At 39.8% G+C, this 25181-nt stretch overlaps 1 protein-coding gene across 9 annotated transcripts in view; it reads right to left on the bottom strand.

The window, feature by feature from the left end:
• TTLL5 (tubulin tyrosine ligase like 5) overlaps positions 1 to 25181 on the bottom strand; it is a 333039-nt gene that overhangs the window by 286627 nt on the left and 21231 nt on the right. For all 9 annotated transcript variants that reach the window (XM_049898665.1, XM_049898667.1, XM_049898666.1 and 6 more), the window contains exons 4-6: positions 11155 to 11237; positions 9449 to 9555; positions 3129 to 3259 (exon numbers count right to left, since the gene is read on the bottom strand). In XM_049898665.1, coding sequence (XP_049754622.1) covers positions 3129 to 3259; positions 9449 to 9555; positions 11155 to 11237 — 321 coding nt within the window. The remainder of the gene's footprint in view (positions 1 to 3128; positions 3260 to 9448; positions 9556 to 11154; positions 11238 to 25181) is intronic.

Here is a 25181-nt window from a genome sequence, read left to right as displayed (position 1 = left end):
AGAGGGAAGACAGTAATTTGTAAGTGATTAAAAGGTGGCATTTACTTTTGTTCCTTTCCTAGGTTCAGGTTTATGCTTTAAATACCTTTGGATCATGGGAAGAGAAACCAGACAACTGATGCCAAGACTCCCATAGGCTTGCAGGGGCTCTGGGAAGAAGTAGAAAAGGGCTCTGCTCCCCACTTAGGGAAGGTCTGGAGGACACAGGAGAGAAATAGGGACAGAGGGACTTGGGGCTGCTGAGTCTTCCCATCCCAGGCTGGAGACAGTGGCTAACTAACCCTTACTCAGCTCCGCCCTTTGCAGTTTTGATGAAAATGCCTCATGTGGCAGCAAACGTTGCTGTTTCAAAGCAGGAAAAAATAAATAAACAAAAGGTGAAAATCGGGAGTTTATTTTTTCTTGGTTTTTCTTCCCTTCAAGAAGAGACAGGGAAGGAACAGGTGAGTGTAGGAAAATGAATCAAACAAAGGCATTTATTAAGCATCTGCCAGGCACCATTCCAAGTGCTTTCCACATATTAATCTATTTAAACATTGTTATACGTTAAACTGTATCCCCCCCAAAAAGATACCGTGAAGTCCTAATCTCTGCATAGATGAATGTGACCTTGTTTGGGAAAACGGGGTTTTTCTTTGTAGATGTTCTCAGTTAAATTAATGAAGTCGAATCCTAATTCCTTCTGAGTGCTGTCTTATAAAAGGGAAAGAAAGACACCGAAACAGAGTCAGAGATGCCACGTGACCACAGCAGCAAAGGAACAGCAAGGATTGCTGGCAGCCACCAGAAACCAGGAGACATGGAACAGTGACTCTTTCAAGGCCCCCAGAAGGAACTGACACTGCCAAGACCCTAATGTGAACTTCTGGTCTCCAGAACTGTGAGAAAGTAAATTTCTGTTCTTCCAAGCCACCCACTTGGTGGTACTTTGTTATGACAGCCCTAAAAGATGAAGACAAACATCTTGACAACACTGTAAGGTCTGTACTAGTAAAAGTCCTACTTTACAGATGAGGAAGCTGAGGCACACGCTACGCTAAAGTCACATAGCAAAAATTCTTAACTACATATTTTCAACTATTAGTGCACTATAGCTTGGAAGTTAACTATTAATGCTCTATTCGGACCCATCCTGGAGCCTTCCGTGGGCAAACACTGAACTGTCAACCAATGGTCTTGGCCAGAGCAACAAAGTCTGTAAAGGAAATAGCCTCACCAAGGTGGAAGAAGAAATCCCTTCCCCAAGGAATGAACAACCCACTGGGTGATGAAATCAGACTGGTAAACCCAAAGGTTCAAAGAACCAAAAATTGGTAAGTCTAAGGAGAGCTCTCTCCCTCTTTTCATGCACCTCCTCTACCTATACAATAGGAATAGTCTGTCTCTTGGACTTGTTGAGAAAAAAAACTATCTGTGTCTGCCCTCTCTGTGTGTCTCACCTGATTCTCCTTATGGGAGAAGTGACTTGTCTCATTGGCAATATTGGAAAAACACTAATTGCGTACATGATACCAAGCGTCTTCAGCAATAAAGCGCAGCAGGGAAGAACATGGCCTTTGAAGCCAAACTACCTGGGTCTGAATCCCAACTCTACCATTCACAAACTCTGTAACTTATGGAATGTTTCTTAACCTCTCTGTACCCTGGTCTCCTCATCTGTAAAACTGAGAGTAATAACAGTACCTATCTCATAGGGTGGGAGAGCCTGGGTGGCGCAAATGGTTAACACGCTCAGCTGGAGGTTCAAGTCAACCCAGAGGCGCCTCAGAAGAAAGTCCTGACGATCTGCTTCTGAAAAATCAGCCACTGAAAACCCTGCGGAGCACAGCGCTACTCTGACACCCACGGGGTCATCGTGAGTCAAGGTCGACTCGATGACAGTGGTTTTCACCTCCTAGGGTAGCACTCAGAGGAGTGCCTAACGGGAAGTAAATGTTCACAAAGTGTCAGCTATCATTATCACTATTTAGACTCTCAGAAAGATACCTCTCCTCAGGCCACACACTTCCTGCGTCCTCCGCCTCTTCTCCGCATTCGGTCCACGGAGTCCACCTCTGCCCCCACTCCTCTGCCCGGGCCTGGGTAATAAGTTCACTCCAGGGAAGAAGAAATGGGCCGCCCACCTGAACTCGGATCCAGGCCACATGTTCCTATTTAGTTTTACAGCAATACATTTAGATCCAGGGCAGAGAGCCAGTAAGCAAGGCACGCAGGGGCCGACTTGTGTTTACTTACTAATCTGCAGTGAGCAATTTCACACGGGTTTCACCACATCTTTGATCATTTATGGAAGGACACATTAGTGTTACATAAACATGCCCCTGTGTTCTGTACTTCTGCTTGAAAGTCTCTTTGATGTGGTGAGAAACAGGTAAAATTAAATTGTGCACTACAGTTTAGTAAGTAAGCAGAGGTAAGCCCATGCATACCCTGCTTACTGGGTAATCTGTGCTTGTTCAGATTCCTATTTGGCTACCATGTGTACTTTTCATTCAGTCTGAACTCAAAGGAGAGTGTGACTAATTGGCACCTCCAAACTCTAACAGTGAAAGATACATGATACTCTTCCAAAGGTATGTGAGCCTCCAAAGGTATATGGCCCTCCAAAGGTATATGGCCCTCCAAAGGTACCTGGCCCTCCAAAGGTACCTGGCCCTCCAAAGGTACCTGGCCCTCCAAAGGTACCTGGCCCTCCAAAGAACACAAATCACACAAGTCCAGAAATCAAGGTGACAGAAATGTTCCTCAAATGGCAAGAGGAAAGGAGACACCAAGAAGCAAGCACACGTTGTTCATACGTAGAAGCATACAACCCTCATGCAGGCACTAACTCTGGGCAGTGAAGACAGCAGACATCGAGCAAAAATATACAAGACAGAGGCAAGACAGAGGCACGTTTATAAGACACCAACGTGTCCTTCCATAAATGCTACTGACGAGCTTACTAAGAGTAATAAGTCAGAATAAAAACAGTTTTAACATTATCACTGCAACTGTTTCACTAGAGAGGCACAATTTTTTAAAAATTAGAAAAGCCCTATGTGGTTACTGACTTGAGGCAGCCCCTGGAGTGAATCTACCACAATTTCAGCTGCTGGGGACTGTGGCATTCCCAGTCAAGCACTTACTACAGAATTCCGCGTACTCAGCTGGCAGGAGGAAGGTCTGAGGGAGGATGTGAAAAGCCTTGAATCCATGCGTGTGCTGCATTCGAACGATGTTTTTATATAGTCGGTCCTTCCGAGTTAGTTCGTAAGACCTACAAAAAAATAATACAAGTATTTCCATTTCAGTAAACTATGACTTAGAGGTTTTCCTGTGTTATCATGTTTATTAGTCATGTTTGTCAAATGGATTTTTTGTTCAGATTTATTAAGTTATAATTTACGTAAAGTTCACCCTTTTTAGTATAAAATTCTGAGTTTGAACACATACCATTATGTAACCACTACAACAAAGTTAACCCTTTGTAGTCAACCCTTCCAATCACCACCAGCTCCTGGCAAACACTGGTCTGTTCTCTGTCCCTAGTTTTGTTTTTTCCAAAAACCCAGATAAATGGAATTATACGGTATGTAACTTTTTGACTGGCTTCTTTCACTAAGTATAAGGCATTTGAGCTTTATCCTTGTTGTTGCATGTATCCGTGTTTTGTTCTGTTTTATTGCTCAGTAATAATCCACTGTATTGGTGTCCCCCAGTCTGTTTATCCATTCACAAGCTGAGGGATATCTGAGCTGTTTCCAATTTGGGGAGATTATGAATGAAGTTGCTACAGGCATTTGCTTACAGGTTTTTGAATGAACCTGAGTTTTCATCTCTTGGATAAATATCGAAGTGTGGGACTGCTGGGTTGTATGGTGAGATGTATTCGTTATCTGTTGCCACATGAGTTATTCCAAAACACAGCAGCTTACAGTAACAACAAATATTTACTATCTTATATGGCTTCTGTGGGTCAGGGACATGGGAGGGGCCCAGCTGAGTGCTGCAGTCTCTCAGGGTCTCTCGAGATGTTACAGTCAGGATGCTGGCCAGGGCTGCAGTCATCAGATGTGCCTGGGAGTGGAGGATCCGATTTCCAGATGGCTTTTTTTTTTTACTCATGGATGGTGAGCTAGTGCTGGCTGGTGGCAGGCTTCATGTGAACTTTTCCATGTCATTGAGTGCCCTCATAATAGTTCACTTCTCCCAGATCAAATAATCCAAGAAAGCAAGAAAGAAGCTGCAGCGGTCTTTTATAACCTTGTCTCAGAAGTTACACATTGTTATTTCTGCCATATTCTATTTGTGAGAATCAAGTCACTAAGTCCAGCCTCAAGAAAAGAGAAATTAAGCTCAACCTTTTGAAGAGAGTTCAAAGAATTTCTGGACATATTTTAAAACTATCACATACATATATCTTGAACTTTATAAGAAACTGTCAATCTGTTACCATCCAAATATAAGAAACTGTCAATCTGTTACCATCCAAATAAGCTGTGCTATTTTGCATTCACACCCACAACATATTAATGTTCCAGTTGCTTCATCTCGGCCGACACTTTGTGTTGTCTGGGTTTTTGTTTTTAGTCATTCTAGTAAGTATGTAGTGATACCTTACTGTGGTTTTAATCTGCGTTCCACTAATGACTACTGATAACGAACATCTTTTCACGTACTTCTTTGCCATCTGTACATCTTTTTTGATGAAGTGTCTGTTCAAATCCTTTGCTACTTTTTTTTTTAATTGGGTTGTTTGTTTTCTTATTATTGAGTTTTGAGAGTTCATTATACCATATTATGCAATGTTACATTTTCTGTATATAAATTCTTTACTGAATATGTGTTTTATAAATAATTTACAATTTATATTGAAGTGTTCTAAAATAGACTTCAAATATAAACAAAAAATACTATGTTCTAAGTTTGGCTTTTGATAAATATACTCAAACTTCCACAGTCTAAAAAACAAAACACATGAAAAAAAATTCTTGCATCATAAAGCCTTATCTATAGAGTCTATGCCTATTCACTACCATAAATCATTATGAAATATTTTAGGAACCATACTTATTTTAGTCTAATTGAACCATAATTCTCTTCATACAAAAAAATCTGGATTATCCAATTAGTGACAAAGTATCAGGACGCTAAATAACACAGTAGAAACCTAAAGCATTCTGGGAATTTTTATGCCAACAGGCATCTACAGGTTGTGACTTTCTAAGAAACAAGGCCTAACAAAATATTTTTGGGTTAATTACAAGCACAGATGCAGATGAACTGGGAAACTTTAGATACTAAAAAATCAAAATTTGTAAGTTTTTTTTTTTTTCCCAGGAAAAAAAAGATCAGAATATCTGAAAACAGGACTGATTGGGGAAATGAAAACTATGGTAACCTGATCCATATTTGTAGACCTAATAACAGAGCAATAATTGCCTACCCTCTCATGTAACTATATGGAGCTTACAATAGTGATAGAAGTACCAAGGACCTGTTATGTTCCCCCTGCATAAGGTCTAAAATAGACCTTAATTTTACACTATAATGATCCTGTTGTAGTAAAGTCCGAATCACTAAGATAAGGATTCCACAGAGAACTAAATTACATTATTGAGAGATAGATACCTAAGAGGTAAAGTTATAAAGAAAAGCAAAGAAATGATCACCTTAAAAGTCAGGGTAATAATTACCACCTACATCAGGAGTGTAACCTGGTGTATTTCAAAAAAGGCACTTCGGTTAGCCTCAGCTAGACTCATGAGTCTAAAGTTTGTTCCACTACTTACTTAAAAACCATCTCAGAATCTGTGCTGTAATTCTTAAATACTTACTCCATCTGTTCCTCAGTTCAACTTTTTACTATCATTTCTTAAATTCAAAGGTTGTTTTGCTAAACCTAGATATCACAAATACCTCTTTCTTACCTACTGCCCCTCTTCACAAATCTAGAAAAGAGGTACTCAAATTTTAGTATACATAAAACCACCTGGAGAGCTTCTTAAAAATGTAAGTTCCTGGGAACCACCCCACAAAATTCTGGAATGACAACATGATCCTGCATTTTACACAAGTACCCGGGGTGATTCTGATACAGACAATCTAAGGACCGCATTATAACAGTGATTTAGTTTAGAACAGTAATTTCCAAACTTCCATGATACAAATCACCTCACTGCTTTTTAGATATATAGCTTTCTAAGTATATATTTACCTAGAAACATAAAGCATCTAGAAGGTGCTTTTTAAATATAAACTCTGGCAATGGCGATTCCATAAATCTGTGATGGAACCTGTGAATGCATATTTTTAAAAACTGCTCCAGGTAAATCTTACCATCAGGGAATCAGAATCCCAGAACCAGAGGATAAGAAAAGAACTTACTGTCCTACAGATGCCCACCATTAGAGGTCTTCAGACTTTTTTGCTTGATACTCCCTACACGAATTTTTGGGAACTATGTACCCCTTTTCATGTTTAACTTCGTATCTAAGATTTTTCATCATAAATTTAAATTGTTCCAAAGGATCTGATGAATGGTAAATATTGTTTTAAAATAAAACTCTAACATGACACTTTTAAGTGTATTCAAGAGAATCTAAATAACATCAGGATTCAATATCCACAACCATTCATTTTTTAAAATGTTATTAAAGAAAAAGGTCCTTTTGCCAGTAACATTTTTCACCTTTTTAATATACTTTTTTCTGACATTAACATGTATACAGAAAAGTACACAAATGACAAGTGCAAAGCATGATACATTTTCTATGACGTGAATGCTCCTGTGTAACTACCACTCAGATCAAGGTGTAGACCATTCTCAGCACCTCCAGAAATCTCCCTTGTACCCCCCCACCCAGATACCATCATCCCAATCACCCTTGTTTTTAATTCTTCCATTCCATTTCCCCCAAAGAATAAAAACCAAAACCAAACTCGTCGTTGAATTGATTCTGACTCATGGCAACCCCATGTGTTACAGGGTAGAACTGTTCCACAGGGTTTTAATCTTTATTGAATCAGATTGCCAAGACCATCTTCCACATGCTGCTGGATGTGTTCAAATCACCACCCTGCTAGGTTAGCAATCAAGCACAAACCATCTGCACTACTTAGGGAACTCCCCAAAGAATAGTTTAGCCTAACAGAACATATTTAACGCTTGTAAATCTTTTACATCATAACATGCCTTCTCTACAACAAAGGTATGCATATAAGTTGATATACAGCAAAACCTGCAAAAGCCAGAACCTGTGTAAGGCAGAAACCTGTCAGAGAAGGAAAACTCAAATATTTTCCACTAAAATGAGCAATGGAAAGTGACATGATTCCACCAGCCTGAGTCCAGTACAACTAGTTAGTGCCCAGGTACTGACTGCTCTGACAGGGATCACAACAGAGGGTCCCAAATAGAGCTGAAGAAAAATGCAGAACAAAATTCTAACTCATAAAAAGACTGGAGACCTCACAGAGATTGAAGAAACCCTGAGACTATAGCCCCCAGATACCCCTTTAGTAATGAAGTAACTCCTGAGGTTTACCCTTTAGCCAAAGATTAGACAGGCCCATAAAACAAAACGAGTCTAAATGGACACACCAGCCCAGGGGCAAGGACTAGAAGGCAGAAGGGGACAGGAAAGCTGGTAATAGGGAACCCAAGGTCAAGAAGAGAGTATTGACATGTTGTGGGGGTGTTAACCAATGTCATAAAACAATATCCGTACTGTTTAATGAGAAGATAGTTTGTTCTGTAAGCTTTCACCTAAAGTACAATAAAAAAAGAAGAAAAGTGGCAAGACTGTACCCTGTCAAAGGCAGAAAACTTGTGAGACCTGGAAAATAAGGCAGTCCCATCAAGTTCCAGCTCTCACAGGTTTTACTGTATATTTTTTTTAATTTTCTGTGATCATAAGATTATAATCATTCATACATACGTGGGTCTGTGTGTATATACACATACATATACACACAGACCCACATAAATACACACACATATATATATTGGATTATCATTGCAGATACTGTACTATTACCATAAATATTACAAATTTTGATTAAAACGTATTAAACATAAGAATATAAGTTTTATTGGAAGAGAAGGAAAAACTAAGGGAGAAAAGCCCTAAATGGAGCATAAGTCCTGGAAATAAAATAACATGTAACCACTGACCTAATGAAAAATATTATATTGGATTTGTATCTCTTCATTCAATAGATGAGACTAGCTTCCCGCTCTATTAGGTCATGTATCTCTCCGTAGCTGAGTATTATTTGCTGATAGAATGAGACAGAGTTCAGTATCAATTTCATTCCTATTTCCCAGTAAACACTGGGAAATTTTGTTCACATAAACAATACCTAATACTCACATAGTACTTGCTACGTGGCAGGCACCCATTCTAAGCACTTTATATTAAATCCTCACAACAGCCCTATGAAATATGTGCCATTAGCATTCTCCTTTTACCAATAAGAAAACCAATGCCCAGAAGGTGTAACTAACTTGCCCAAGGTCACTAAGCAGAGCTGGGATCTGAGTCCGACTAGTTGGCTACCGAGTCAGGCTTATAGTCAGTAGGCAACACTGCTTATCTCCTGCTGTTGCTAGGTGCCTTCGAGTCGATTCTACTCATAGCAAGCCCATGTGACACAGTAAAACTGCCTCACAGGGTTTTCTTGGCTGTAATCTTTTTAGAAGCAGATCACCAGGTCTTTCTCCTGTGAAGCTGCTGGGTGGGCTCGAACTGCTAACCTTTCGATTAGCAGCCAAGCACTTAACTGTTGCGTCACCAGGGCTCCCTCCTACTGCCTATCTAGGCTCCATCCATAGATGTGACTGGAAGGAGTTTTATTTAGCAATGACACTCAATTCTCTCCTAATTATACGTCAAAAATCACAAAATGATCTGTTATCAAAATTATGCCTAATGACGTATCAGCTGACAACTTACGTCCTCCTTCAATTCCGTTAAAAGTAAAGAAATGGAAATCACCATCATGCAAAAACAACTTGTCATGCTATTACTAGAATTCGATTAGACCCCAATTTTTATTGTACTAAGTTATCTGGATCCCTTGAAATTCTTACACCCATGGAGATACTGAAATTCCAGATGGGCCATTCTTTCACAAAAAGGAAAAAAAGTTAACTGTGAAAAGGGAGGTGAGAAAGGAAAACCTACCCACTTAATGTGCTCTCAAGCAGCTCGATTTGAAGAAAGAGAACTTATGGGACTTGGGATCCAGGAACTGTCTCCTTTAAAACCATTCGCGTCTACAAAGCCTTCATTTATCCCCAGGGATATGAACACCTCAGTCTGATCTGCAGACTCTTGCCCTATATCACAGACTTCTTCTTCTTTTTTTTTTTTTTTTTTAAATGATATTAAGTATCTCTGCTGGCTGCCTGCTCTGACGTCCCGTACCTTTAAATGGAGCAAAGCAGCTACAACAGTATTACCTGGGAAAGTGATTAACCTTTTGTGTTTCAGAGAGGGTGCGAAGTAAGAAGGGCTTCAGGTGGGATCCTGTCCACATGAGGTTATAGTCAGTGCTGCTTGGGTGAACCTGAGGACAGATAAAAAGACAAGAAGGTAAAAAAACATCAGCGATAGCCCCTCTCCAGGGAAAGCAATAGCAGGAAAGGTCATTGTGATTTTTTTTCAACCACAGAGCACTCTTACGTAAGGCCTAGCTAGGATGTGAGATAAAAGCAGAAACTCACAGAAGCTGGGATAATCAAGTTGTAAAAGTAATTAAGATGTAAAAACAAAATAAATTAAACCTTCTACAGAAGTCCATAGCGTCTAATACTCCCACATATCAAAGTATAAGATGAGGGCCCAATCCAACACTTTCCTCAAGCTGTCCTTAAAAAAAAGTCCTTACATCCTTGTATATGCTGACTATACAGTACTAATCAGAACTAAAACCTTATAGTGGCAAACCAACCTGGAATTCATTTGTTCATTCCTTAGAATTCATTTGTCTATTTATTTAACAATTACTTACTCTGTGTCTGTGTTGTGACAGGCACCATGTTAAGCCTTGGAGATAAAACAGTACAAGACAGGAAATGCACTGAGATCAGAACTTCCTCAAAATGTCTATTTCAGACTACAACCTGGGATAAAGAAAACTCTAGCAATCGATTATTAACTGATTATCAATTGTCTCAAAATATCGCTAGTGGAAATCTACCTGGCATCTCTGCCTGTCCCTTTCAATGACAACATCCCAATTTTCTTTAGGGAAAACCTTACTCCTTGGTTTTGAAGGACTTGCCAATAATGCACTCGTCCCCTGCCCAAGGAATCCCTGGTGGTGTAGTGGTTAAGAGCTATAGCTGCTAACCAAAAGGTCAGCAGTTCAAATCTAGCAGGCGCTCCTTGGAAACTCTATGCAGCAGTTCTGCTTTGACCTATAGGGTCGCTATGAGTTAGAATTGACTCGACAGCAATTAGTTTGGTTTTGGGTCCCCTCCCCAAAGGGGTGGGTCTATGACCCAAGCTAGGCCAATTATTCTACCTCTAGAACGATTCTTGAGCAGGGAGAGGCACAAGGACAATGAATGGAGTTGGTCACTTCCATAACAGTTCCTTGAGGAGACGGTCCTGAAGATTCATGTTCCTAGATCTCTGGGGCTGTCCTGATCATTCTTCCAGCAGCCTGCCTTCTCAGCTATTCCTCTGATTCTGTTAGCCACCCTGTTCACACCGTTCCTACAAATCCCTTTTGGCTTAAGTTAGCCAGAGTCCATTTCTGTTGCTTGAAATTAAAGATCCCTTCTTTTTTTTTGCAGAAAAAGTCATGGAAATCTTTTTTGTGTATTGCTAGGAGAAACAGGTAAAGCCACTCAGAAATTCAATCCAAGTTCTCATTGTCACTAAGCATTGGTCCCATGTACTTTCTAGAGCTGGCCTGGTTAACTGGTAAAGTCAGGTAGGTGGCTAGGATTTCAGCTTTTGAGCAAATTAGGTGAGACAGTAAAAATGAGCTTGCTTCATGAAATTCATGTGCATAACTGATACAACAGCCCCAATAATGGACTCAAACATGAAGATGGTGCAGGACCCGACAATGTTTCACTCCATTATACTAAGGTCTCCATGAGCTGGAGTCAACTTGATTGCAACTAACAAGAACAAGAAGTAAAAATGAGCTTACTTCATGAAATCCATGGGCTGTCAGAATGCTGCGTACCAGGCGACTGTCTGTTCGTACAATCTTATAGGACAAATGATAACGTTCTAAAGAAAAACACAGAATCAAGTTCAGTAACCAGAAAGTTAACTGTAGAGACAGAAATAAATTGCAAGATGGTAGCTTGCTAAATTATACTCAATAACATTATACTGTTACACTTATGCTGCTGTATAGGGTAAGGATCATTTTGGACCAAGGGTTCTTAACCTGAGACTACTTTTGCATCAGTAAACACGGATGAGGAAAAAAATTACATTTTTGCTCTTAGTGGTTTCTAGTTGAAATTTAACATAACCTTCAATTATGAATGTAAGTAACAAAGCACAGCAGTATTAGCAGTATCTGTGACTGCCACCAATAGAAAAAAAAAAAAAAAAAAAACCAAACCCAGTGCCGTCGAGTCGATTCCGACTCATAGCGACCCTATAGAATAGAGTAGGACTGCCGCCACCAATAGACAATAGCTATTATTACTCTACAAATGTTTCAGTTATTTCAAAATATCACTAGTTCTCATAGTATTTAAAAATCATGGTGATTAACAGACCCATCGCTAGATCTTCCTACTTAATTTATTAACAAAAAAAGCACATTCATCAGAATTAAAAGAAAATTTATATCTGTATTTCAGTATGATTAGTTTCTTTTGTAATCATATATTTTATAAACTTAAAACATTATTCTGATAAGTAGCCCATAGCTTTCTGCAGACTCCCAAGCAGATCCATTGCACCAAAAGGGTTAAGAACCCCTGCTCTAGATAGTCCTCTGTGCCCAGTAATGTTGGTTACCAATAGATTCTAGACCAGAAAACTGGTGACCCAAGAGCCAAATCAAGCCTGCATACAAGGTTTGTTCAACATTCACAGGTTTTAAAAATAAAACTGCATTTATTGCTAGCCTTTTGAAATGGAACAAATTCATACAAATATCTAGGTGTCTGGCTTCTCTTGAAAAACCTGGCAACCCTGGGCTCTCTCTCCAATGGCAAGAGTCAACCGGAGAACTGCAACTGCTCCCTCAGGACGGTTCACACCATCCAGTTCAGCCCACTACCCGCCTGGCCTGCCTCACTCTCACATACCCTGCCAGCCTCCTATAAGTAGCTGCATTTGTGAACCCTGCCTGTCTGAGATGAAAGTTCTGCAATCACAACAGATTTCTATTTACAGCAAAACCTACAAAAACTGGAACCTGTGTAAGGCAGAAACCTGTCAGAGAACAAAAAAAACCAAACCCACTGCCATCGAGTCACTTCCGACTCACAGTGACCCTACAGTCAGAGAAGGAAAATTCAAATATTTTCCACTAATACACAGCGACAATAAAGTGGTAGGCTACAGTCCACGAGTGTATCCCACCTGAATTTAGAGACCATCTCAAGAACAGATTTGACATAGTAAACGCTAACGACCAAAGACCAGACAAGCTGTGGAATGACATCAAGGACATCAACCGTGAAGAAAGCAAGAGGTCACTGAAAAGACAGGAAAGAAAGAAAAGTCCAAAATGGATGTCAGAAGAGACTCTGAAACTTGCTCTTGAACATCAAGTAGCTAAAGCAAAAGGAACAAATGATGAAGTAAAAGAATTGAACAGAAGATTTCAAAGGGCAGGTCGAGAAGACAAAGTAAAGACAATGACATGTGCAAAGAGCTGGAGACAGAAAATCAAAAGGGAAGAACATGCTTGGCGTTTCTCAAGCTGAAAGAACTGAAAAAAAAATTCAAGCCTCGAGTTGCAGTAGTGAAGGATTCTACAGGGAAAATATTAAACGACACAGGAAGCATCAAAAGAAGATGGAAAGAATATACAGAGTCATCACACCAAAAAGAACTGGTCGACGGTCAACCATTTCAAGAGGTGACATATGATCAGGAAACAATAGAACTGAAGGAAGAATCCAAGCTGCACTGAAAGCTCCAGAAATTGATGGAATATCAATTGAGATGTTTCAACAAATTGATGCAGTGCTGGTCACCTGCCTATGCCAAGAAATCTGGAAGACAGCTACCTGGCCAATTGACTAGAAAAGATCCATATTTATGCCTCTTCCCAACAAAGGTGATCCAACAGAATGTGGAAATTATCAAACAATATCATTAACATCACACCCAAGTAAAATTTTGCTGAAGATCATTCAAGTGCAGCGAACTACCAGAAATTCAGGCCGGATTCCGAAGAGGACGTGGAAACAGGGATATCATTGCTGATGTCAGATGGATCTTGGTTGAAAGCAGAGAATATTAGAAAGATGTCTACCTGTGTTTTATTGACTATGCAAAGGCATTCAACCGTGTGGATCATAACAAATTATAAATAACATTGTGAAGAATGGGAATTCCAGAACACTTAATTGTGCTCATGAAGAACCTGTACATAGACAAAGAGGCAGTTATTCAGACAGAACGAGGGGATACTGTGTGGTTTAAAGACAGGAAACGTGTGCGGCAGAGTTGTATTCTTTCACCGTACGGATTCAATCTGTATGCTGAGCAAATGCCCCGAGAAGCTGGACTATACGAAGAAAAACGAGGCATCAGGATTGGAGAAGACTCGTTAACAACCTGTATTATGCAGATGACACAACCTTGTTTGCTGAAAGTGAAAAGCACTAGAAGCACTTACTGATAAAGAACAAAGACCACAACCTTCAATACGGATTGCATCTCAACATAAAGAAAACAAAAATCCTCACAACTGGACCAATAAGCAAAATCATAATAAACGGAGAAAAGATTGAGGTTGTCAAGGATTTCACTTCACTTGGATCCATAATCAACACCAGTGGAAGCAGCAGTCAAGAAATCAAAAGATATGATGCATTGGGCAAATCTGCTCCAAAAGACTTCTTTAAAGTGTTGAAAAGCAAAGACATCTCCTTGAAGACTAAGGTGCACCTGACTGAAGCCATGGTATTTTCAGTCACATCATATGCATGTGAAAGCTGGACAATGAATAAGGAAGACGGAAGAAGAACTGACACCTTTGAATTGTGGTGTTGGCAAAGAATATTGAATATACTATGGACTGCCAAAAGAATGAACAAATCTGTCTTGGAAGTACAACTAGAATGCTCCTCGGAAGCAAGGATGGCGAGACTATGTCTTAACGTACTTTGGACATGTTTTCAGGAGAGATCAGTCCCTGGAGAAGGACATCATGCTTGGTAAAAAATATGGTTAACGAAAAAGAGGAAGACCCTCAAACAGATGGATTGACACAGGGCTGCGACAACGGGCTCAAGCCTAACAATTGTGGGCATGGTGCAGGACCAGGTAGTATTTCGTTCTGTTGTACATAAGGTCGCTATGAGTCAGAACCAATTCAACAGCATCTAAGAACAACACACCCTGTCAAAGATGGAAAACCTGTGAGAGCCAGAAAACCAAGGCAGTCTTGCTGAGTTCCAGCTCTCATAGGTTTCACTGTATACCCAAAGACTAAGATTTACTTGAAAGAGCCCTGGTGGCCCACTGGTTAAAGCGCTTGGCTGCTAACTGAAAGGCTGGCAGTTCAAACTCAAGCTGCCCCACAGGAAAAGGATGTGGCAGATTGCTTCCATAAGGATTTACAGACTGGGAAACCCTAAGGGGCAGTTCTGCTCTGTCCTACAGGATAACTGTGAGTCAGAATCAACCCAACAGTAACAGGCAACATTTACTCTGGACCACGAACATTCGATCTCTTCCTATGTGTTAGTACAATCCATTTAAAAAAGTTAGCTAAGAACTCTACAGAACAATGTTTTAAAAAAAACTGCTTAATGAAAAATCTCTGAAATGAGTGTAATAGAGAAACTTATGGTCCTAGAATAATATCCAGGATCTACAATCAACTTGACAGCACTGGGTACTGGGTACAGTCAAAGGACCCCACGTGTCTGTCAGTTTGTCGTACTGTGGGGGCTTGCATGTTGCTGTGATGCTGGAAGCTATGCCAATGGTATTCAGATACCAGCAGGGTCATCCACGGAGGACAGGTTTCAGCTGAACTTCCAGACTAAGACAGACTAGGAAGAAGGACCCGGAAGTCTACTTCTGAAAAGCATTAGCCAGTGAAAACCTTATGAATAGCAGCGGAACATTGTCTGATACAGTGCTGGAAGATGAGCCCTCCAGGTTGGAAGGCACTCAAAAGATGACTGAGGAAGAGCTGCCTCCTCAAAGTAGAGTCGACCTGAATGACGTGGATGGAGTAGAGCTTTCGGGACCTTCATTTGCTGATGTGGCACAACTCAAAATGAGAAGAAACAGCTGCAAACATCCATTAATAATCGGAACCTGGAATGTACGAAGTATGAATCTAGGAACATTGGAAATCGTCAAAAATGAAATGGAACGCATAAACATCGATATCCTAGGCATTAGTGAGCTGAAATGGACTGGTATTGGCCATTTTGAATTAGGCAATCATATAGTCTACTATGCTGGGAATGATCGAACCGAATGTGGAAATTATAGAACGATATCATTAATATCATGCGCAAGCAAAATTTTGCTGAAGATCATTCCAAAGTGGCTGTAGCAGTATATCAACAGGGAACTGCCAGAAATTCAGGCCAGTTTCAGAAGAGGACGTGGAACCAGCGATATCACTGATGATGGCAGATGGATCCTGGCTGAAAGCAGAGAATACCAGAAGCATGTTTACCTGTGTTTTATTGATTATGCAAAGGCATTCGACTGTGTGGATCATAACAAACTATGGATAACATTGCGAAGAATGGGAATTCCAGAACACTTAATTGTGCTCATGAGGAACCTTTACATAGATCAAGAGGCAACTGTTCGGACAGGACAAGGGGATACTGATTGGTTTAATGTCAGGAAAGGTGTGCGCCAGGGTTGTATTCTTTCACCATACCTATTTAATCTGTATGCTGAACAAATACTATGAGAAGCTGGACTATATGAAGAACGGGGCATCAGGATTGGAAGAAGACTCATTAACAACCTGCGTTATGCAGATGACACAACCTTGCTTGCTGAAAGTGAAGAAGACATGAAGCCCTTACTAATGAAGATCAAAGACCACAGCCTTCAGTATGGACTGCACTTCAACATAAAAAAAACAAAAATCTTCACAACTGGACTAATGAGCAACATTATAATGAACAGAGAAAAGACTGAAGTTGTCAAGGATTTCATTTTACTTGGATCCACAATCAACAGCCATGGAAGCAGCAGTCAAGAAATCAAAAGACATGTTGCACTGCGTAAATCTGCTGCAAAGGACCTCTTCGAAGTGTAGAAGGGCAAAGACGTCACCCTGAAGACTAAGGGGCGCCTGACCCAAGCCATGGTATTTTCAATAGCATCATACACATGTAAAAGATGGACAATGAATAAGGAAGACCGAAGAAGAGTTGACGCCTTTGAATTGTGGTGTTGGCGAAGAATATTGAATATACCACGGACTGCCAAAAGAACGAACAAATCTGTCTTGGAAGAAGTACAACCAGAATGATCCTTAGAGGCAAGGATGGCGAGACTGCGTCTTACATACTTTGGACGTGTTGTCTGGAAGGATCAGTCCCTGGAGAAGGACATCATGCCTGGCAGAGTACAGGGTCAGTGGAAAAGAGGAAGACCCTCAACGAGGTGGACTGACACAGTGGCTGCAACACTGAGCTCAAGCACTACGATTTTAAGGATGGCTCAGGACCGGGCAGTGTTTCGTTCTGCTGTGCATAGGGTCGCTATGAGTCGGAACCAACTTGACAGCACCTAACAACAACAGTCCAAGGAAAGCATTTCTCTATGAATTTATGTGAAAACACTCATACATCCCTGCTGCTACTTGCCCAGTCCTGGCAGGAAAGCCACACAAAGCAGTGATGCAGGAGGAGCTGAAATGAAAAGGCCAGGGGCTCCATACTTCTCATTCTCATGGCAAACTTTTAAAGCCCAGTTACAGGTTTTCCCAATGATAAATCACTGTTGTGCTGCCTTTGGAATACTGTTAAAAGAAAAGCAACGCAGAGTCGTATGTGTTTACCTCAGTCCGGAGTGAGATGTAAGAAGGAGTCCAGAGCACTGCTTAAGAGTATGTGTTTCGCTCCTGGAGAAATGGCTGGTTGCACGTTAGGGATGGAAAGTACCAGATAAGCCTGGACTATGTTGTTGTACCAAAAAAGAAGGAACTCCTCAAAAACTGACTGGGGACAAGTCACAAAGAGTTTGACGGGCTCCCAATGGCCAAATCTGAGACAACTTAAACATAAAAATGAGTAATGCCAGAGATGGATTATAACACATTTATAAAAAGAAAATAATCCCTGTATCCACACCACAGAAGAGGTGAGGTGTGTTGGTTTCCTACTGCTGTTGTAACAAACTACCACATACTGGCAGCAGGTTTTGGTTTTTTTTTTTAGCAGCTCAAGAAGCCCTGGTGGCAGAACGGCTAAGCACCTGGCTGCTAACTGACAAGTCGGTGGTTCAAGTCAATGAATCAATTCCGACTCACAGTGACCCTATAGGACAGAGCAGAACTGCCCCATAGGGTTTCCAAGGCTGTAATCCTTACGGAAGCTCATTGCCACAACCTTCTCCTGCACAGCAGCTGGTGGGTTCAAATTGCCAACCTTCTGGTTAGTGGCCAAGGGCTTAACCACTGTGCCACCAGGCTTCCTGGGAAATCTGCGTAGGGACTACATACTAAATAAGAGCATTTTATCAATGACGGATTTCCTGGGTGTGATCAGAGAATATCCTTTTTCTAATGAGATACCTGCTGAATTAAGTATTTAGGGGTGAAGAATTTGAACTAACTCTCAAATGGTTCAGAGCAAGAAAAAGAGGCAAAATACAGCAAAATTTAATAACTGGTAAAGCTATGGGAAGAGTATACATGTGTTCATTGTGCTATTGTTGCAACCTGTCTGTGGCTTAAAAATTCCTAATTGAAATGTTTAGAAAAATGAAGAAAATCGGGTCTTTTCATTATGATAACTGTGATCACTAACATCTCCATTTTCACACCTGCAAAAGTCAAAGCACTATCAACTATGCTGTAACTGCTCGAGAAAAGCACCGCGCCCAACTCTGTGCCCGTCATGCAGCGTTCATCTCTCAGTGCCAGGCCACAGGGAAGGAGATCAGCAGGGTGTGTAAAAAAAAAAAAAACCGAAAATGATTACACAGGGGTTGGGAAACAGGGGTGAATAATCAAAAAAAGAGCATGTCTCTGGAGCCGGACTCCCAGGGTTCAAATCCTGGCCCTACCACTTCTGACTGTAGTCTTGAATAAGTTTATTTAATTTATTTATGCTCATTTTCCCCGCCTGTAAAATGAGGTGATTCAGACAAGAATCAATGGATACCAACGGGTGAGAGATTGCTGAGAAATAGGATATTCCTATCACATCAATTCCTCCCTGAAACCACAGAATTTAGTGCTTACTTCACAGGGTAGCTGTAAGCACTAAATCAGTTAATATCTGAAAAGCCTTCAGAACAACTGTTCTAAAATACATAGTATTTTACTATGGTACATGGTAAAATCTAAAATTTTATATGATATGTATACAGCAAACATCTTTTCTTACAGTAAAAAAGTAAGTGCACAGCTAATACATAATATTACAACAGTCAACTCTACACTTACATATTGTTTACACTAAATACATAAACAAGCTACATATACTCTTTTTCCTACTCCTAATACAGAAGAAAAATGCAATCTTCACTGCACAGATCAGTGGCAGAACCAATGCTTACAGCATATACGTGATCAAGCGGTGACCAACTACTTTGAATCCATGCCACCTAACTATAACCCACGTCAGGACGTACTGAACATGTCCCCAAAGGGGAGTGCAAGAAAGGGAGGGTGGGATGATGCAATCAACAGCCCTGTGTCCAATAACGCCGGTTACCAGTGTACTTTAGACCAGAGGACATAAAGTGGTGACTCAAGGATCAAACACAGCCTGCCCACATCTTATTTCTCTCTCAAGGTGTTTTACAAATAAAATTGATTAACTACTTAAAATTAGAAGAATCTATATAAAAATCTAATTTCTGGCTTCTGTTGAAAAAACCTGGCAACCCTAGGATCTCTCTCCCATGGCAGGAGTTAATTGGCATGGAGAATTGCAAATGCCAACTAAGCCTATACGGCCGCCCTAGAACAACCCACCTTATCCTATGTTTTCTTCCATATACTCACAAGAGCAGGGCGTGGTCCCCTTTGGCTGCTATCAGACTGCCAAAGATCCCATTTCTGCGTCTCTAAATGAGCATTGCATCAATTCCACCGTGAAACCATAGCATTTCCTCTCTTCACCAACCATTCACATGCACCCCAGGAGCAACCCGCAGGGCTAGGGCCCCAGGCAAGTTCCAGGATGGACTGCAGCAGAGCAAACAAGGAACTGATAACCTGTCAGCACAAATTTATGTAGGAAGTGGCCTAAGGGGTTAACACAGAATTACCTAGGAAGTGGGGAAGTTGCCTAAGGGATTCAGACACAAATAGCATGGGAAACCAGAAAGTCAGTCAAGTGTTTATCAAGTACCTACTATAATATTAGGTGGGACCATTTGAAACTCCCAATATTTGAGTATTTTTTTCCCCACCAAAATTACAATTTCATATTGTTGTTTTTTTGCTGCCGTTAAGTCTTCCCGTAACTCATGGTGACCTTTGTTATAGAGTAGAACTACTCCACAGGGTTTTCTTGGCAATAATATTTGTAGAAGTAGTTCAACAAGCCTTTCTTGCCACTATAAATAGTATAAATAGTGAGTGGTGCAAACGGTCAATGCATTCAGCTTCTAACCAAAAGATTGGAGGTTCAAGTCCACCCAGACAAGCCTCAGAAGAAAGGCCTGGTGATCTACTTCTGAAAAATCAGCCATTGAAATCCCTATGGAGCAGACTTCTACTCCGACACACATAGGGTTGCCATGAGTCAAACGACAACTGGTTTATAAACAGGGTGAGACTTTTGGAACACAAGAACGACTCCTCCAACGGCAACAGAGTATAGCTGTGTCACACTACCAGAAAATTAGGTTTCTACCTGCCACACAAGACTACTGAGCACTTGGAATGTGACTAAAGTAATTGAGGAACTGAATTTTTATTTAACTTTAACTAATTTAGATTTAAATTTAAAAACTGGTAACTCGATTCAGTTATCAGAAAACTTACTTGGAGTAACTTGAGTATGTGAATACAGTTTTTCAACTACAAATTTTATAAAATCTAAAGACAGATCAAATATTTCCAACAAAAATTTAGTGCCAAACTGAGATATGCTGCACATGTGAATGTAAAATACACAGCAGATGTAAAATACCTCATTAATGATTTCCTATATTGAGTAACTGTAGAAATAATGTTTTGGATATTTTAGGTTAAATAAAATACATTATTAAGTTTCATTTTTTTTTTTAATGGGCTATTGGAAAACTTAAAAATTACATATGTAGCTTACATTATATTTCTACTGGACAGCACTTGCCATACAAATACAAACTTAGGAAACTGATAAATTTAAAGGCAAATTAACAAAAAGATGCTTCATTCTAAAAAAAGATAGAACTGAAAATACCTCAGCTTCTAAAACACAATCCCATTTACATAAGTTTAAAGTACATACAACTTTGAAAATATGTAAAGAAGGGAAAAAATATATTCCTGAAATAGTTCACAAATAAAGCATAAGAAATTACACTGTATCAAAAGTATTAACAGTAAATTTAATGAAGCATTTAATAGACAAACAGAAAAAACAAGTCTGTCACCTAACATGATGAGATCGACAGAGGTAATTAACTAAAGTCCCAGATACAGTTCTCAAGGGGATTTAACCGTAGGATTATGACCTGAGTAGATCTATGGCAGCTATTTAAAATAGCCCCAAAATGACACACAGAGTGTTTAACAATTCAGAAAGCTGAGTCTGCAACGACAGCAAGTCATTCATATCGTCTTTTTCATAAATGAAGGTCAAGAAAAATATTAAATCTCAATGGGGAAGATACAGAAAATTCAAAAATAAGAGTTTAAGAAAAAAATTAGTGGTTTTTTCTTTAATTATAGAAACATGTAGAAAGAGAAAACACAAAGATTTATAGGTTCTAGAAAATAGTGATTGCTTGAATAGTGGAATGACTGTATTGACAGATACTATTTTCTAACAAATGTTAGATATCCTAAAAAAGACAGGGCCACCTATTGCCACAGAATTCATAGGTTCATTTATGTAACAGATAGACCCGAAGAAGTACGTTTTAGGCGGATGATTTACTTCTGTGGCTTTTATCCACCTTTGACATTTTGGTTCAAATCATATTTAGAGGGAGTTTCTCAGCAAAAGGTAGCAAACCTTCAGTTAGCCAGGCTTCAGAGAACATGAATGAACCATGTCCCTTTAAGTGGTAACCCAGCAACTTGCTGAGGGGATTAGGTACACCAACCCTTGGGATGGCAGGAGGATTCAAATCCCAGAAGCAGGTGCTCACTGTCCTGTGAACTCCTGGCTTATTATGGGCAATGGCAGACCTTGAAGTCATTCTAAAGCCCAGCAGATCATATTGAAAAAGAACAGTAAGGTACACACATTTTGAGTGCCTACTATGGGCCACAAGAACTGTGGTGGTGTAGTGGTTAACTACTTGGCTGCTAACTGAAAGGTCAGTGGTTCAAACCTACCAGCTGCTTTGCAGGAGAGCGATGTGGCAGTCAGCTTCTGTAAAGATTACAGCTTTGGAAATCCTATGGGGCAGTTCTACTTCGTCCTATAAAGTCACTATGAGTTGGAATTGACATGACGGCAATATATGCCAGGTATTAAAATGATATTTAATCTTCACATGCCTGCTAGGCAGATATTATCTCCAATTTACTAATGGGAAATTGGTTAAGAGCGTTTAAGTAACTTGCCCAAGGACTCACAGCTAGTTAATGGCCAAAGCTGGGATTTAACCAATGACTGGGAACCCACATCTAGGCTACACTACATTACAACTCTGATCTACAGCACGTTTACCCCTGAAGACAACTACAGGTTAATCCCGGACGCAAGGTGTTGCTTAAAATTAAAAAGGAGTGGAGAGAAATGAGATGAAAACAGAAAAACAAGAGAGACCATCAGCAAAAACAAAAGTTGGTCCTTTGAAAAGATCAACAAAACTTGCAAACCTTTAACTAGACTGACTGAGAAAAAAGACTCAAATTTCTAAAATCAGAAAGTAAGGACATTAATACTGACTTTATAGAAATAAAAAGGATTATAATAGGAATACTATGAACAACTGTACGCCAACAAATTAGATAACCTAATGAAATGGACAAATCCCTGGAAATACACAAGCTACCAAAACTAATTCAAGAAGAAATAGAAAATCTGAATAAACCTGTAACAAAAAGATTGAATCAGTAATCAAAAACTTCCCAACAAAGAAAAGCCCAGGACCAGATGGCTTCACTGGTGAATTCTACCAAATACATAAACAAGAATTAACATCAATCCTTCTCAAAGTCTTCTAAAAAACAGAAGGGGAACAACACTTCCTAACTCATTCTATGAAGCCAGCATTACTACCCTGACAACCAAAGCTTGAAAATAGCATCACGAGAAAGCTACACATCAATATCCTAATGAATATAGACTTAAAAATCCTCAACAAAATACTAGCAACCCAAATCCAGCAACATAGGAAAAGGGTTATATATCACAACCTCCTAGTTTGTTACGTAGGTAGTGCCTGGGGTCTTAAAAGAGCGCAAGTGACCATCCAAGGTACAACAAGTGGTCTCTATTCATCTGGAGCAACAGAGGAAGAAGGGGAGTCAGAAATAGGAGGATACAGAATGTGTGGCTAATTGTTTCCATGAACAAACTGCTCCCTTTGCCATGGGACCAGAAAAACTAGATGGTGCTTGGCTACCATTACTGAACATTTAAAGATTCCACAGGAAAATTTTAATCAAATTTTGAAAATGCATAACAGAAGTTCAAATTCTCATGGACTCCAGATTTTCTGGAGCCATGGAGGTTAGATAAACTCCTGAAACTATCACCCTGAGATAATCTTTAAACCTTAAACCAAAAATATCCCCTGAAGTCATCTTAAAACTGAACAATAGTTTAGCTTAACTAGTAAAAGAGGTCTGCCTTGAGTAATACATCGTTTTAAGAACTATCTATATGGGATCAAATTGACAACAGCCAACTCTAAACATTCAATAGGAACCTTACGGAGCAGTGAGTTTATGTTAATAAGGGGGGAACAACTCAGAAAAGGAGAGTGAGAATGGCTGCACAACTCAAAGAATGTAATCAATGTCACTAAATTGTACATGTAGAAATTGCTGAGTTGGTGTATGTTTTGCTGTGTATTTTCTCAACAACAATAAAATAAATAAAATTTAGAAAAGAAAAAAGTTAACATTAAAAAATTATTAGAAGAAAACAGGTATAAATCTTCATGACCTTCGATTCTGCAATGGCTTCTTAGATATGACACAAAAGCACAGGCAACATAAGTAAAAGCAAATAAACTGGACTAAAAACTTTTGTGCATCAAAGAACACCATCAAGGAGTGAAAAAAAAATCCACAAAATAGCAAAAAATATTTGCAAATCATGTATCTGTTAAGGGCCTAGTATCAGCAACTAGAATATCTAAAGAACTCCTTACAATTCAACAACAAAGACATAACCCAGTTAAAAAAAGGGCAAAGGATATGAATAGACATTTCCAGATACATATATGAATGACCAACGAGCACATAAAAAAATGTCCAAGATCATTAGTCATTAGGGAAATGCAAATCAAAACCACAATGGGGTTGTACTTCACACCCACTGGGATGGCTATAACTAAAAAGACAAAAAGAGAAAATAAGAAGTGATGGCAAGGATGTAATTAGAACCCTTACATGTTTCTGGTGGGAAATGTAAAATGGTACAGCTACTGTGGAAAATCATTTAGCAGTTTCTCAAAAAGCTAAACATAAAATTCCCACAAGACCCAGCAATTCCATTCCTAGTTTATATCCAAAAGAATTGAAAGCAGGTGTTCAAACAAAAACTTGCATACGAACGTTCACCGCAGCAGTAGTCACAATAGCAAAAGGTGGGAGCAACCCAAACGTCCATCAACTGATGAACGGATAAACAAAATGTGGTATATTTTGTCTGTGGAATATGCCATTGTTGGTGTTAGGTGCTTATGCACAATAGGATGAAACACTGCCCAGGCCTGCTCCATCGTCACAATTGTTGCTATCTTTGAGACCACTGTTGCAGCCACTGTGTGTGAGGGTCTTCGGGTCTTCTTCTTTTTCACTGACCCTCTACCTTATCAAGCTTGATGCCCTCCTCCAGGGACTGGTCCCTCCTGATAAAATGTCAAAATTACATGAGAAAAAGTCTTGCCATCCTTGATTCCAAGGAGCACTCTGGCTATATTCCTTCTAAGACAGGCTTTTTTGTTCCTCTGGCAGTCCATGGTATATTCAATATTCTTCACCAACACCATAATTCAAAGACATCAATTCTTCTTCAGTCTTCCTTATTGGTTGTCTGGCTTTCACTTTTAAATAAGGTGAACAGAAATACCATGGCCTGAGTCAGGAACATCTCAGTCCTCAAACTGACATCTTTGCTTTTCAACACTTTAAAGAGGTCTTTTGCAGCAAATTTGTCCGATGCAATACATCATTTGGTTTCTTGAGTGCTGCTTCCATGGGCATTTATCGTGGATCCGAATAAAATAAAATCCTGGACAACTTCAATATTTTTTCTGTTTACCATGATGCTGCTTGTTGATCCGGTTGTGAGGACTTTTGTTTTCTTGAGCAAGAACCAATGGCACAAAAGGAAGAAGTCCAAGCTGCACTGAAGACACTGGTGAAAAACTGGGCTCCAGGAGTTGACAGAATACCAGTTGAGACATTTCAATAAACAGATGCAGTGCTAAAGGTGCTCTCTCATCCATTGCAAGAAATCTGGAAGACAGTTACCT

Source organism: Elephas maximus, chromosome 10 (genome assembly GCF_024166365.1).
Source record: "Elephas maximus indicus isolate mEleMax1 chromosome 10, mEleMax1 primary haplotype, whole genome shotgun sequence".
Lineage (NCBI taxonomy): Eukaryota > Metazoa > Chordata > Mammalia > Proboscidea > Elephantidae > Elephas > Elephas maximus.
The sequence above is the reverse complement of the archived record's forward strand: the minus strand, read 5'-3'. Positions and strand labels throughout refer to the sequence as shown.